The 16,668-nt window shown below is 37.6% G+C and overlaps 1 protein-coding gene across 3 annotated transcripts in view; it reads left to right on the top strand.

Moving 5' to 3' along the window:
- Window positions 1-16,668, top strand: part of ARHGEF38 (Rho guanine nucleotide exchange factor 38) — a 141,681-nt gene that overhangs the window by 57,393 nt on the left and 67,620 nt on the right. For all 3 annotated transcript variants that reach the window (XR_007125185.1, XM_047718136.1, XM_047718137.1), the window contains exon 3: window positions 10,591-10,714. Coding sequence is in view for 2 of the 3 variants with exons in the window: in XM_047718136.1 (XP_047574092.1) it covers window positions 10,591-10,714 (124 nt within the window). In the remaining variant the exon portion in view is untranslated. The remainder of the gene's footprint in view (window positions 1-10,590; window positions 10,715-16,668) is intronic.

The following is a 16,668-nucleotide window of genomic DNA, read 5'->3' on the forward strand; positions in this document are numbered from 1 at the left end:
AGCTATGAAATGATAATGTGTAATGCAAAGCAATAATTGATAAGTGCAGACAATGAGTGTTATTGGAGTTCACAGAAGGGACAGATCACTTTCAGACAGATTAACTAGGCCATATTTCATGAAGAATGTGGTATTTTAGTTGAATATGCAAATTAAAAGTTTAAGTGTTTGTCAAGTGTCTATTGCATACAATGCCCTCCTCTGAGTTCTGCATGGGAATCAAGGAAATTTATGTCATAGTCCTGCCCTAGAAGAGTTTACAGCCTGGTCAAGAAAATAACTTATAAACACATAAGAAGCCAAATAACAATCAAAGATGTATTTCAAGAAATGATCACAACAGAAGGTGTTCCTGATTAGTTATGCTAATTAGTTATGCAGCAAACAATTGCTTTAGACATTACCAGATGGAGGCACTCACTTTCCTGACCTCTTAACAGCATTTGATAGAACCATTTCCTTTTCCTGTATTCCAAGACTCCATATGCACCTGGTTTCCCCATACTATTCCAACTTTACTAAACACCAAAGTAGATCAAGTCTCAGCCTGTGGCCCTCTTCTTTCTTTTGTTTACATTCACTCTGTTGAGGATCTAATCTGGTTTCATGCCTTTCAATCCTCTACCATGCTAATGGTTGACAAATGTTTATCTCCAGCCTAGACATTTTCCCTGAAAGCTTGCTCTGTTTATATCCAACTCCCCAGTCAAATTTCTATGTGATTGTCCAAAAGGCATCTCCAATTTAACATGAGTCCAAAGCTGAGCTCCCAAATTTCCTTTTAAAATTTGTTCTCTCTGTAGTCACTCTCACCTTAATGGATGGCAGCTTGGGCAAAAATCCCTGGTGTCATCCTTGACTTTTCTTTCTCTTAAACTCTATTTTGGAACTACCAGCAAATTCTATCAGCTCTGCCTCCAAAATTTATGCAGAATTAGACCACTTTTCACCTCCTCCATTACATCCACTCTGGTTGAAGAACCCGCCAATAACTACCTAGACTATTACACCTGCCTCAAGACCCATCTCTCTTTTTTCCATCCTTGTCTCAATCAAGCAGCCAATGTAATTCTTCTAAAAATATCAGTCAGATCATTTCCCTTTTCGACTCAAAACCTTCCAATGGCTTCTCATCTCATTCTGATTAAACCCAATATTCTTACAATGTCCAACAAGGTCCTGTGTAAGCTCATTCCCTCTAACCCTGTCTATTCCTACATTCTGGCCATCTCTGTGTTCAGTGAACAAGCCAGGAACACTATTGTTTCAAGCCCTTTGCTCTTGCTGTTTTCTTTGCCTTGAAAGTCCTTCCCCTAGAAAACCTCATGGCTGGCTCCTTCACCTTCGTCACACCTTCACTCAGTAAAACATTCCTTGACCACCTCCGTCTTACACTGGATTCCTTCAGAAGCCGATCCAGATAAAAAGCATTTTAGAGCAAGTCATTGATTTGAGAGATGATCCCCTGGAACAGCAGTAAAAGACTAAGGACGTGAAACAGAGAAGAAAAAGAACACAATATAGATATATTCAGGAAGAGATTGCTTCTGAAACCCACTGGAGCTCACATCCCATGGGGGGCTCTAGGGCACTGTATAGAGCACACCTCAGAGCTGTGACATGTGAAGGTTTTTGATCCACCAATTCCTGTTAGACATTGTTTGAGGGATGCTCCTGACAGTGTTCATTCCTGACACACTGGACTTCCTTTTATGTAGACAGAGTAGGAATCTGTGGTCAGAGAAAGCCTTTTAGATAGAGAAAGAGTAGCAGCAGGAAGCTCTTCAGTGTATATAGGAACATTTAGGACCAAGGGGATTTGGGTGAGGCATTCCCAGTGCTGCAACTTCTCCCAAATCTCTGCTTGATTTTATCCCTATATCATTTAACCCTATTTATATACCATATATTTTACTTATTTATCTCATTTACTTGTGTCCTTTGTGAGGCATGGATTTTTGTCTCTTTGCTCACAGCTGTATCCCCAAGACTTAATACAGTGTCTGGGATGTGAGCAGCAATAATTGCTTATTGATTGTTTATGAACGACTTCAGGCTGTGTGAATGGTCTAGGAAGTCCTGGTGAAGAGATAGAATATATATCAAATAAATACCAGTTAGGCAAATGTATGGTCAGGAGAGCAGTACAGGAGCCCAAAATTTGTAGGTCATCAGTTGTAAGTGAGGTAGCATGTGGCAAGTGTGAGGACAAGCCATTCCTTTTGATTGGAGCAGTTGGTTCTTATAAAATAAAAATAACTGGAATAAGACAAGGTAGGTCTTAGCCATACAAAACTGTCAGGCTGAGGAATTTGGGGTCTTTTCTGTAGGCAACTTGGACGAACTGAATGTTTTAAAGGAGGAGAGTTCATCATTGTGTTATAAACCTTATTAAACTTACGCTCATGAAAGACCAAAAGTATCAAGCAAGCTGATTTGGGCAACCAGGAAAAAAGATGAGTTTAGAAGCTTTTTCAGAGGCACAAAGTAGGACCTGATATGGAGTCACCAAAAAAAAAAAAAAAAAAAAAAAAGAAAGAAAAAAAAAAGAAAAAAGAAAAAAAGAAAGGCTCAAAGAATTCTAGAGATAGTGGGGTGAAACTATTGATATCTGAGGTCCAGGTGACACTAGAGTGAACTAGTCATGACCCTGAGATTTGGAATCTGGAATTTAGTGGTTCAGTTACTACATGGAGTGTCCAAACACCTGCCCTCTGTATTTTGACAATTTAACTTAAGTGTTTATCCCATGCTTTCTTTTAGAATTTCTAAAGGGTCATAAGATTTACTGGCTCTTTAGCTCAGAAGGGCTATTCCTAGCAGTACTTTTTGTCATCTGGGCATTTCCTACTCTAAGTAGGAAAGAAGAGCAAATGTGAAGACCACTGCTAACCCCAAGTAACTTCTTTCCTGCCGGTCCCTATGTCAAGGCAGGTAAGAGAAACAAAGCCAGGGACCCTTGATCAACTATTTGCTTTTATCCAAGGATATCAGTAGAAGTTGACTTTTCTATTAGTAGTCAAAACAAAGTTTGGAAGGAACTTCTCAATCCTCTTCCTCTCTCAGAGGTCTCAGAAATTTTTTTAAATGGGACCACAGTCTCTGGCCTGGCTAACCTCTGTGGGCTCTGCTTTTCCTCTTTCACAAGCTGAGTGAGATGCCTGTCTCAGAATCCCAACCTTACTTTTGCAAAGGGATTGATAGCCCGAAAGAGGTCTGTCCACATTCTGTCTTCTGGCCTGGAATGTTTCCAGATAGTTATCGGGCAAGTTGGGCATTTAGCTGCAAGATTAGTTAAAAGACTTGCTATCTAGCTGTGATATTGATTCAATTTGTAGTTTGACTCAATTAGCCAGTTTAGAATCTAGCTTCACAGCAGGAAATCTTACACACACAAATCAGCAGTTTTGAGAAACCTGATGAAATAATGGCTAGTTTATTCTGAAAAGCTTTGTAATCCAGAAGCCAACTGTCTGAGTAAATGTCCTAGTAATTAGATAATTATCCTAGCCCTGTGGTTGCCAGGGCCTTCTGCCAACATCCTCTTTTCTACTTGCTGCAATTTCTGTCTCACAAGCTTTTCCTTCTCAATTGCCTCACTAAAAAAATAAAACAAGACCTGGTTCTTTCCTCTCAGAATGTCCCCATTGGGTTTCCACTTCTTATAGATTTCTATACCTTTTCAAGTTTCTTCCTTTCTCCTCATACTCTTTACAGTTACAGTCTTAATATCATTGGCCTTTAGGCTCCAAGATTAATAATGGGGCAAACTAATCTAGAGAACATACCTAGGTTTCCCCATAATGCTGTGTGTGGAAATGCCTTCTAGAAGGGGTGGATAGGACCAGCGTTCTGTAAGACTGAACCAGACAATGTTCAAGTTGCTTTCCTCATTATGATTTCCTCAGTATGATTTCTAATTAAGGGCCCAATATTGGACCCTATGTTGAACCTAGATTTACTGCACGACCACATCAAATAGAAACACTGAAGTCTTTTCCAGAAACAGTTTCCAGAGGAAAATTTGATTGATGGAAATCACTATGATCTGCAAAATCTATGTTATTTATTGTCATTGCTCTTCTACAATTGTGTGTGTGTATAACTTTAAAGCTGTGTGATTTTGATCATCAAATTAGAAGCCGAAAAATATATTTCTAAATTGAGGTCAGGACAATAATATCTAATTGAGGTCTTTTAATCCGCAGTTATTAGAAGAAAAACAATGTTTGTAGTTGCTGCTAAAATTTGTCAAGACTTGCTAAAATCCTTAAGAAATATTCATAACTTTAGCTCCATAGTTATACTTATGAAATTTATCATATGGAAATAATCATGTGTGTAAACCAGATTTTAGCCAGGAGAGCTGCTTATAATAGTGAAAATGACATTTCTATTTAGATTTCAAAGATTTGGTGACTGGTTAAATAGACTAAAGTATTTCTACATAATGTCGACATTAAAAATGGTGCAATTGAGGAAGATCAATGGCATAAAAAGATGTTCCTGTTACACTAAGTTTAAAAAGGCAAATTTTATTTTATTTAATTTATTTTTAAAGACTTTATTTTTTAATTTTTTTTAAAGATTTTATTTATTTATTTGACAGACAGAGATCACAAGTAGGCAGAGACGCAGGCAGAGAGAGAGGGGGAAGCAGGCTCCCTGCTGAGCAGAGAGCCCGATGCAGGGCTTGATTCCAGCACCCTGGGATCATGACCTGAGACTAAGGCAGAGGCTTTAACCCACTGAGCCACCCAGGTGCCCTAAGATTTTATTTTTATTTGGTTGAAAGAGAGAGCAAGAGAGAGCATGAGCAAGGGGAAGGGCAAAGAGAGGAAGAAGCAGACTCCCCACTGAGCAGGAAGCCCAACCCGGGCTCAATTCCAGGACCCTGGCATCATGACCTGAGCCAGATGCTTAACTTATTGAGCCACGCAGGCACCCTTAAGAAAGGCGAATTTTAAAACATAATTTGAAGTGTATAAGTCTTTTGTACAGATGTACACACTCAGAGAAAAACAACTTGACAGGACATACCTCAGAATATCCGTGGTTATTGCTATGTGGTAGGATTCTAGCTGTTTGTGTAGTCTTTCATTTACTTATCTGCCCATCTTTAATTTTCTACAATGAACATGAACTACTTTTATGATAATAGTGTTTGGGTTTTTTTTTTTTTTTTTAAAGCAAGGATAGCAATACTTATATCAGACAGGATAGACTTTTTTTTTAAAGATTTTATTTATTTATTTGACAGAGATCACAAGTAGGCAGAGAGGCAGGCAGAGAGAGTGAGAGGGAAGCAGGCTCCCCGCTGAGCAGAGAGCCTGATGTGGGGCTCGATCCCAGGACCCTGAGATCATGACCTGAGCAGAGCGCAGCGGCTTAACCCACTGAGCCACCCAGGAGCCCCATGTTTGGTTTTTTTAAAGAGTTTGTTCCTAGACTTCTTTTCTTTTCTTTTTTTTAAATTTTATTTATTTATTTGACAGACAGAGATCACAAGCAGGCAGAGAGGCAGGCAGAGAGAGAGGAAGGGAAGCAGGCTCCCTGCTGAGCAGAGAGCCTGACATGGGGCTTGATCCCAGGACCCTGAAATCGTGACCTGAGCCAAAGACAGAGGCATTAACCCATTGAGCCACCCAAGCGCCCCCTAGACTTCTTTTCAATGTTCACTTTTAAAGGTGTCCACGATTGGAAATCTGCTGACACCTCAGACAGTTTAGTTTTTCTTTCTGTGACTGGGTTTTAGGCTGAGTGTCCCAGGGCTCATTAAACAGAAAACAATAAACAGGAATTTCCCAAGTGTAAACTAACAGGAAATTTGCCCTCTGTCAGCAAATTTTCCAGGTATGCTAATAGCCAAACTGAGTACAACAGTTTGTAGATAAAAATTAAGTAGAAAGTTATAAAATATCCACTTAATGTGATATTTTTAACAAGGAAATTAGGTGATTTTTATTTTTTTTCTTCATACCACTTTTGATCTTTTACACTGTACTTGTTTTTCAGAGCCCAACAGAGTGATTACGAGGAACATTTATTGATGGCTTCCACAGAGTAAATATATCATTTGAATTATAGTGATTAGATTCCATTTAAATGGTCAAAATTCCATTGGGTAACTAGATATGGGCCAAGTAGTATATTAGATACAGTGGGGTATTCAAATAACTCACAAAGACAAATGTCCTGGAGGAGTTCACAGTTCTGACATAGAGACAGATAAATTAATAAATATCTCTGGTATATATGGGTATATATGGGTTTCAATATCAGCATTGAGTCATACAAAGCAAGAGTCATGGTAGCAAAGGAGAGGAAGAGGTTAATTTTAATCAAGAGAGCAGGAACCTTTTCTTAAGAGGAAGTGAGATTTGGGGCTAGAAATAAAGAAAAGTGTATTAGTTCCCTATTGGTTACAGGTAACAAAATTCAAACTAGCTTAAATAAAAAGGCAATTTATTAGCTTCTGTAATAAGGATGTCTTGCTTTAGGCAAGAGAGATCCAGGCTTAGCCTTCCCTCTCTATCAACTTGATCACAGTCAAACTCTCCACAAAGATAACTGATAAAGACAGAAACTTACACACTTAAGGCATTATAAACCAGGCCCTTCTACTTCCCAAGAACCATTCATTAAAAATCAAGGAAGATTCTCATTGGTTCTGCTTGGGAACCTGCCCATCCTGAGCCAATGCCTATTGGCCAGCTAGGTCATATGCCCACCCTGTAGGGAACAGGGAAGGGAGCAGAGCATCATGACTGACAATTCCACCAAATTAGGTAGAGTTGGGGAGCTGTGGCTTCCCCCAAAAGAGCAACAGAAAGGACAGAGAGATGGTCAAAACTATTGGACAAACACTGTCACTACCATCTTCATTTCAGACAGGTAGAATGTTGCAAGGTTTCATGAGGGCAAAGCATTTGTGAGCACAAGAGCTCAGGCCAGGAAATAAATACAGGAAAATGCAAGGAATGTTTTGAACACAGTGGGTTTAAGTTGCTTGCGGGGTACAAAGTAATTCTACCCCGTGATTTTAGTCTCTGAATTGATGTAATGCTATAAGTCTGTTTTCCTTTACTTAGATATTTATACCTGGGGATTTTTGCATGCACACAACTAATAAATTCAACATTAATAAAGTATAATGAGAACTTGCCATTTGAAGTATATCTTGTGATGAATATGTTTGTAAAACAAAGTATTAAGTTGCCACCAGAAACACTAACCTTTAATTTTTCTGTTTTGTAAGTTTGAATTATTATACATTGACTTTGTTTCGGATAATGTATACTTAGAATAAATCTTTTTTTCCAAAAAATAAAATTTTAATCCATTTAAAATGTAACTCAGCTTAAGCTTTTAGAGCATTGTCTATTTCTAGTGAATGATTAATAAATAAATATAAATGCTTCCTTGAATTTATATCAATAATTATAAAGTCATCTACTGGTTTTAAAAGCCTATTTAGATCAGACATTTGTTTGTTCCTGGCAAAGCAGTGACTGAATGTGAATTTATTTTATGATTCACAGAATCCCCCATAGGCCCATGGTGATACAGGCCAATTGATGTTTTAATCCTTTCTGTTCTTTAAAAAGAAATGAAATTAAATGCTATATTCTTATTACTTAGTGTTTGCCACATTGAGCTAAGATTATAGATAGAATATAGAATTAAATCTTTGAAAAATGAATTTAAAATCTAAGTTAGACAGATATGCAGGATTCTGACCTTGAGAAAGGAATTGTAGAAGTGACACCTTAGTGAAAAACTCAGGAGCAAGCCAAAAAATCTAGAGATGACAAAATATTCTGTAAGTATTTGCTAGTCATGGTCTAAAGTATAGGATTAAAGGGTCAATTTCTAGTCCCAACTCTGTCCTGACTTCCCAATTTTGAGCATGGCACCTCTCTTCACATGAATTTTCCTATCTTCAAACTCATTCATATCTTACAGAGAAGCTGTAATGACATGTGAAATAATAAATACAAAGTATTTAAACTTTTCAGAATAAAGTTTTCATAACAAAATTAAATAACAACAAGGTACACTATATCAATTACATCTGATCTTTTATCATATAAAGCAAGCAAACTGGGGATGAAATTTTTATGTTAGAAGGATTCATTTCAAAATATGATTTTAAGAAAAATTCAACTAGCACATCTAAAATGAACTAATCTGGAGCCACCTGGATGGCTCAGTCAGTTGAGTGTCCAACTCTTGGTTTCTGCTCAGGTTGTGATCTCCAGGTCATGAGATCAAGTCCCATGTCAGGCTCCATGCTCAGCATGGAGTCTTCTTAAGACTCTCTCTCACTGAGCACCTGGGTGGCTCAGTAGGTTACGCCTCTGCCTTTGGCTCAGATCACAGGGTCCTGGGATCAAGCCCTGCATGGTACTCCCTGTTGAGCAGGCAGACTGGTTCTCTTCCTCCCTCTTCCCCCCCCCCCCATGTTCTTTCTCTCAAATAGATAAATAAAATCTTATTTTTTTAAAAAAAAAGACTATCCCTCTGTTCCTCTCCTATCTGATTCATATACAATTTTTGGAAAACATATTTTGCACTATGCAAATTTATCCCATTGCTATTTAATTAATACTCAATGCATAAAGCCATTCCTTAGAATAAATAATGTGTTAAGTCAGTGGTACCAGGAAATATATGACATCTTTAGCTATTTAAAATTATCATTTAACAAAAAGAGTCATGTAACTATTATCTGCCCTTTAGATATTCTGTATAATATTAAATACATTTTGTAAAATAGAAACTGGAGGTCTTGAGTAGCTATAGATTTCAGGCAAAAGAGTCATATGTGCCCTATCCAATTAGAATAACTACTTAAAGGAACATTTCATGAGATACTTAGATACCTTAAGAGCTAATAATGATTGCAATGTAATGATACAGTACAGAGATACAGGTTATTTTAGAAGACATAAAATCTTCTTTAAATTTAAAATTTTAAATATAAAATTAAATAATACTTAAAGTATTGAAATAAATCCATTACATAGAACCATGTGGAATTTGATTACAAATAAGGCTGGGATGGAAGTTTTCTTTAGGACAAGACTGATGATAGGAAGGTGAGGAATTTCCCATGATTCTTGGAAGGAATGTGGATATCTAGATCATATTGCATAAGAAATAATTGACATAGTCACCAAATTTTTAAAAAGGTGGAATGTGAAACAATGCTTCTTGTTTAATAACAGAATAGCCTTATCAGAATAATATCTCTGTCTGGTATGGGACACAACAGCTGAGTCAAAATCAAAAAAGGATGGGAAAAAAGGATGAGCAACCTGCCTGCTTCTTCCCCTCCCCTTCGCTCACCACAGACTTAGCTCACCCAAAGACACAGCTGCTGAGAGTATGAAGATGAAACTACAGTGTTCACTTTCATCTCCAGAATTCCTCCACATCTGCCTCTTCCCCTATATTCCTTGTTCCCAATTCCCCTTCATTTCTTGGCCTCCTTTTTTGATCCTTAGTTGAACCCCCTGTCCCTCTCACCCCTAAAATACTGACCTGGTTTGGAACAGGCAATTCTGCTTTCCACCTGTGAAGCTCTTCCATGACTTGAGTATTGATGACATGATTATCCACCTATGACCCCACCTTCAGTAAACCATGGAGAAAGTCACCTACTCCTATACCCTGTGGTAGCCCAGTGGAGTCTGTACCAATCTGTTCATAAGCCAACTAGATACTATTTGATTATGAAAGGAGATTAGACTTAAACTCAAGAGAAAAATTTAGAGTAAGATCCACAAAATCGGGGCACATATCTCATCAAATTCTATTTAGATAGTTTAGGGTGGTTGGTCATCCCTCTACTAATCATCCAATGCCTAAGACAGAGTTGGGTTTCTCTTACAATTCTTGATACATAGAAGGACCTCAGGAAATAGTTAATGAGGGAGAGATGGATGAATAAATAAAATATCATAAGCACCAGCTCTAAGATCCAGGAATGATTATACTGGTTTTTGAGGGCGCACATGAAGTTACAAAATATGATGAATCTTTAATTAGTAGAACATGTTTGGTGAAATTTCCATTCACATTTCTTTTAAGAAAAAAGCAGGAAGCAACTCAGCATATCTACTTGTCATCACTTTTAGAACATCTGTGGTTTTAAAACAGCTTTGAAAATAGTTACTTGCCTAGAGTAAGGTCTGACTTCTGCTGTATAAGCGTTAAAGTATTCTAAATTCATACACACTAGTACATACCCTCATAGATGGCAGTTAATAAAAGTACTGAATAGGTGGCTTAAATCTTCTTCCTACTCTGGTTTTATAGGAATATGTATATGTATATTTGGGTCATTAAAACTTGGTCAAAATAAAGAAAAAGGCGGAGGGAACAGATGCAGCACCCCTCCCCACTTTCTTTGCATGAAAAACTGCACATTTACTCTAGAAATCCCAAATAAGAATGTTTACAGGAACGGTCGATGGAAGCAGCACGGTTTGGCATTTAAAATGCTTACTGTTTAGTAGGAGAAAACATCCTAAATACAGTGCGTCTCTCTCCATCAGCTGGTGCTCACTATTTGTGTTTCTTCAGATTGATCAGCTGGACGTGGATAGCTTGTTTAGCAACATCGAATCAGTGCATCAGATATCAGCCAAACTGCTGTCATTGTTGGAAGAGGCCACAACAGACGTGGAACCGGCCATGCAAGTAATCGGTATGTTTACTCTCTTCTCGAGTTCTACAATACAACAGGAAATAATATTTTAATAACCTCCCTTTGCTTTGGTTTTATGCTTCTGACTCACCAAGCTTCCCAGGAGATGTATAAATGCTAAACCCATCTTCAGGCTCATTGTAATTACACAAACTCTGTATTTGTCTTCAAATGGGTTTCTATCCATTTGCTGAAGTCCCACAGTAGCACTAAAGCATACAATTTGCTTTTTAATTTTCAATCTTTCAACCTCCTTGCCTTCCAGATGTTCTCTCATTTTGTTTTATGGCTAACACTTACTCGATCCTTAAAGAATTAAATATTTAAATACTTTCATAGCTTTACCGATTTTAGTCAGTGTTTTTTCAGATCTCAAGTGTATGAATCCATTGGCTTTGGGATTGAAAAATTTTTTGTGTGAAGGGTTTTTATAATTTCTAAAACACGCAAGTTCTACTTTTCCCATGCTTTTCCTTTTTCCTCTATATTACTTGCTTTCTAAATATATTTTTACTCTCAATCACAGGATTAATTTCTTACTCTGGTGAGATTTTGGAAAAAATACAAAGATATCATTGAAGAAGCATTGAGCCAAATTTTTATCCCCTCCATGTCTTGGAAGTTGCAAAGGGAATACCATATTGTAAACTTTTTGAAGGCAGTTACCACATCGGAGATATCATATACATAGTGCCACAGAGGCTAAGACATCTTTAAAATTTTTGGTTATTTTCCTATTTCAGATATAGCATACAGTGTATGTTCCCTACAAAAATATTAAAAACAAATCAGGAGTACAAGAGTAATATACCTCTTCAATGCCACCATCTTCCTGATAAGTAACCACTGTTATCAGTTTGATGTGGATCCTTTCTTTCAGACTTATATAGACACAAACACACTCACACCTTATGTCTTTACTCATTGTGGTTTTATTTGTTAAAGAAAATCAGAGTTTTAAAAATGAAATTCATCTTGTTTAGTATTTATGGGAGACCCAAAGTTTAATAAGCAAGGTTGATACTATGCAAAGGTGAATCACCCTTTTGTAGTGTTTTATAGACCCAAAGGTCAGCTCACTCAAAAAGATTCTCCCACAGACAGGTTTAAATTTAACCATTACTTATGACTGAATGTCCCTATTCTGTACTGAATGTTTGTGTTCCCCAAAAATTCATATGTTGAAGCCCTCACCCTCAGTGTAATGGTATTTGGGGATGAGGCTTTTGGGAGGTAATTTTGGTTTAGATGAAGTCATGAGGCAAGGAGAGGGTCCCCATAATGGGCTTAGCAAAGGAAAGAAAAAGAGACCAGAGCTCCCTCTCTCCCTCTTCACCATGTGAGGACATAACAAGAGGGTAGCTATCTGTAAGCCAGGAAGGAGGTCCTCACTAGGAACTGAAGCAGCTGGCACCTTAATCTTGGATTTCTGAGCCTCCAGAACTGTGAGAAATGTCTGTTGTTTAAAGCCTTCCTCCCCCCAATCTATGGTATTTTGTTATGGCAACCTGAGCTAACATATTTTCTAATAAGCTGTAAATGTATTTTCTGAAGGAAGGACTCTGTTCATTATTACTTTAGTGTGGATTGATTGGCCATTCATTTATTAATTCACTCAATGAATAGTTATTAAGTAGCAGTATATATAAAGCATTGTTGGGTATGAAAAGATGAAAGAGATCATCTCTGTCCTCCAAAAGTTTGCCACTGAAAAGCTCCTTGAGTTGAAGTTATTTGGGTAATACACCATCAAACTATTTTCTACACTACTGCAGAACTTCAGAGGATAAGAAGACTATTTCTAGCTGGGGAATCACAGAAGGATCCTTGAAGGTGTTACTTGGGCTTGGAGTTACAGTCCAGATTTCAACAAGTGGGATCCAGGTCTGGAAGACTAAGCAGCAGCAACAGCATAAACAAAAGCATGGACAGCAAATGCCAAATGCCAAGCATGTTTAGGAAATGGCGAGAGATCAAGCCAAGCAAGAGTGAAGGATGAATCTGAAGCAAAAGTGAATCAGAAATGAATCTTAGGGGCACCTGGATGGCTCAGTTGGTTAAGCCTCTGGCTCTTGGTTTCAACTCAGTTCATGATCTCATGGATGGTGAGATCAAGTCCCACTGGCTCCGTGCTCAGTGGGGAGTCTGCTTGAAGATTCTCTCCCTCTACCCCTCCTCCTATTTGCACAAATGAGCGCACTCTCTCTCTCTAAATAAGTCTTTAGAAAGAAAAAGAAATTAATCTGCAAGTTCAGAATAGAGACAGACTATACTTGGAATCAAATTTGGAATTTACTCTGCAGGTACTGAGGAAAAATTGAAAGATTTTTCAGCAAGGGTGTGATGAGACATACAAGTTTCTGGAGAAAGAAAATGATGGTAAGTAGGAAGAGAATGGAATGAAGGAAAAAATGAGTCCTAGACTAGTAAATATGTTGTTATAAATAATGTGCAGGTGTGTGGTAGCAAGCATCTAGGCTATGGAGGATACAATGAGAATAAAAAAGGGGGGTCAGATTCAAGAGAAATGTCGAATGAAGCATAAACAAGATTTAGGGATTGGTTACCTGTGCTAAAGTCAAAGACAATTCCAGCTTTAAGGAGGCAAGTATCCTAATTTACCTAGAACATCCTGGTTTTAGCCTATTGTTCTAGCATTCAGTCCAGTTTAGCATTTGTCCTGGAATGTCTCCTTTTTAAGGAGGATCATGACTAATCATTGTACTACAAGAGATTCGGTGAGACCTCTACATTGTACTCCATTTCTAACTGGTCTCTCCTAATAGAATATAAGAGGCAGGTATATGTGACAGAGTTCTCCCTGTAACACATGGTAAACTCTGAAAGACAGCCCATCCCTCCTTTCCCAACCTTTTGAAGTATGGCACGCACTGCACTGGCTGATAAGAAGATGACATTTGGACGTGAAGCTCAACTAACTGCTTCCTGTTCTGGCAGTGCTGGGAGATGTGTCTGAGGCTACAGATTCTGCTGTCCACTGGAGATAGCAGTGACTATGTCAGGGCCCATGATGGGTGGCCCATGCCAAGACCTGTGAGAGGCACAAAACCTCCAGGATACTAGTCAGTGGGTTTTAGTAGGACCTATAGGGAATTAAAGATTAGATGTAAGCGAAATTCCTGGGAGAGGTAGAAGCTTTGCAGTCCTGCTACAGAGTATCTAGATTCCGTTGCTACAATAGTTTGGTAATTTATCTTATGATATAAATCCATAACTTTTTAATGATCTGGTTATGCTAACTGGTTATGCTTACTTAATGATCTGGTTATGTTTTGCAATAAGCCCTTTCAGAAGCAAGGGGTTCATCTATGCATGTTTAATAAAAATTAAGTGTTGATTTTCTGTTGTTGAAGGAAGTTGATGATGAGCATTTAACACACAGAACACTCGCTATCCACCATGGGGTTCTTAATACTATCACTGACCGTAAGAAAATCAAAAGACAGAAATCTGCTGAAGCAGCAGCAATATCTACATCAGAAGTTAGTCGTTGCTTTATAAAGACTGTGCCCATTGTTTTCAAACCTTGGCATTTGGCATTTGCGGACGAGCTTCTGTTCGGGCTGTTCCCTTCCCTTGGGACCTTCTTCCCAAACTTCTTCCCACTTGTAGAAATCTTACCTACGATGTTAAGCCCAAGAGCACGTGGTTTCACACTTGGAGCAGCAGAAGTGGGTGACATTGAGCACTTCATGCAGCATGGCTTCATTAGGTCAAAGGACAGTTATCCTAAGCTGATTGTTCTCACTTTAAATTCTGAGTTTCCTTGGGCCCATGAGAAATGTAAAGCAATGGTTATTAATGAGTTGATACCAATGGCAGAAGAGTTTACAAATAGTCAAATTATGACAGTTTTAAGCAGTGTGAGCAGGTAAATTAAATTTAAAAATCAATTAATTCCTATAATGATAAAAAAATATTTAACCAGGGGCAACTGGATGGCAGAGTTGATTTAACATCTGACTCTTGGTTTCAGCTCAGGTCATCATCTCAGGGTCTTGGGATCCAACCTGCATCAGGCTCCATGCTCAGTGTGGAACCGGCTAAAGTTCCTCTCTCTCTCTCCCTCTGCCCCTCCCCTCACTTTCTCTCTCTCTCTAAAATAAATAAATAAATGAATAAATCTTTAAAAAAAAAAGTTTAACCAATTCACAGAACAGAAGACAATTTTTGGAAGTGTATTGTTTCCAAGGTGAATTTTGTGAATTGTGAATGCTATTCTTACTTTAAAAATTAAGCTTGTGAATGCGAATGAAAATATGAATACATATTTTGGGGGAGCACAACATCTCAGTAAACTAGTATTTTTATTAAAGTAAGAAATCTTCTTACTTCTGGGTGGCTTCTGGGTGGCTCAGTCAGTTCAGCGTCTGCCTTCAGCTTGGGTCATGATCCCAGGGTTGTGGGATCAAATCCCACATGGGGCTCCCTGCTCAGCAGGGAGCCTGCTTCTCCCTCTCCCTTTGCCTGCCACTCTGCCTACTTGTGCTCTCTATCTGTCTGTCAAATAAATAAATAAAATCTTTAAAAAATATATAAAAATAAAGACAATAAATCTATGGAACAGAAATTGAGATTGTGGTGATTATGTACTAAAGCTGTGATATTCTATTAGTTGAAATGGTAACTGTAGTCAAAATTCACACAGCTTTATACATACAAAGTTAGAGTAAACTAAATACAATATCTGGAGGATAAAGTTGATATTAATTTAAAAAACAGTCTTATGCATGATGGTAATATTTTCTTTGTCGCTGGTCAGTAATCAACTTTAAGAAATTGACATTTTACTCAAAATTAATGAGAAGTCTTTAGTTAAAGTATTCAACAAAGAAAGAGGAAAAAGAACTACTTCAGCTTTTTTTTTTTTTTAAGATTTTATTTATTTATTTGACAGACAGAGATCACAAGTAGGCAGAGAGGCAGACAGATAGAGAGAGAGGTGGAAGCAGGCTCCCTGCAGAGCACAGAGCCCGATGTGGGGCTCGATCCCAGGACGCTGGGACCATGACCTGAGCCAAAGGCAGAGGTTTTAACCCACTGAGCCACCCAGGTGCCCCCTACTTCAGCTTTTTAATCTTTACAATTGTAATTACTGAAAAAGAAATTGCAAATAGGAAGACACTGAAATTTATCACTACTAAAACCGGGAGTTAGCTTTAAAAAAATGGGTTTATATGGTAAAGAGATTTAATTTTAAAATTCTATAATAACATTTTGGAAAACTTGACTTATAGAAAGAAGTTTTGATGGAGTTCCTATTAAATAGAATAAAATAATATTCTGTACCAGATTTTACAATATCTATATTTGGAAAAATATTCAAAAATCATAAATAAAAACAATTTATTGATGAGTTTATTTTGTAAAAATAAGAATTCAAATGGAGGCTAGAAGCTAGTACTTGTGAAAATATTTCAGCTCAAATATCTACGTATTTCAATATAGAGAGATCTACAATCAGAATTTTAATATTTTTCGTTTAGCAAAATTTTTTTGAGTGTGTCAAGTGCCTCTATGCTTATAGAAGAGTTTTTCCTAATTAAAAATATTATGGCTTACATATTTGAGCAGCAACATACATAATGCTACCCTGAGATAAAATAGAGTTCATAGTGATATAAATGAGAAAGGAAAATCTTCCTGATAGTACATTTCAATGAATAAATATAGAAGGAAGAGGAGAATAGAAAATCACCATTAAACAAACACTGAAGTTATAATTGTTGCAGCCAAAACCACGTTCAGTGTTTGATTTCGTGGAATAACGTTTTGAGGAGAATTCATAGTTTCAAAGTATCTCCTGACTATTAAAAGCAAAAACAGTAAATTTTTTTTTAAGATTTTATTTATTTATTTGACAGACAGAGATCACAAGTAGGCTGAGAGGCAGGCAGAGAGAGAGAGGTGGAAGCAGGCTCCCCACTGAGCAG

The sequence above is a fragment of the Lutra lutra genome, chromosome 2 (genome assembly GCF_902655055.1).
Source record: "Lutra lutra chromosome 2, mLutLut1.2, whole genome shotgun sequence".
Lineage (NCBI taxonomy): Eukaryota > Metazoa > Chordata > Mammalia > Carnivora > Mustelidae > Lutra > Lutra lutra.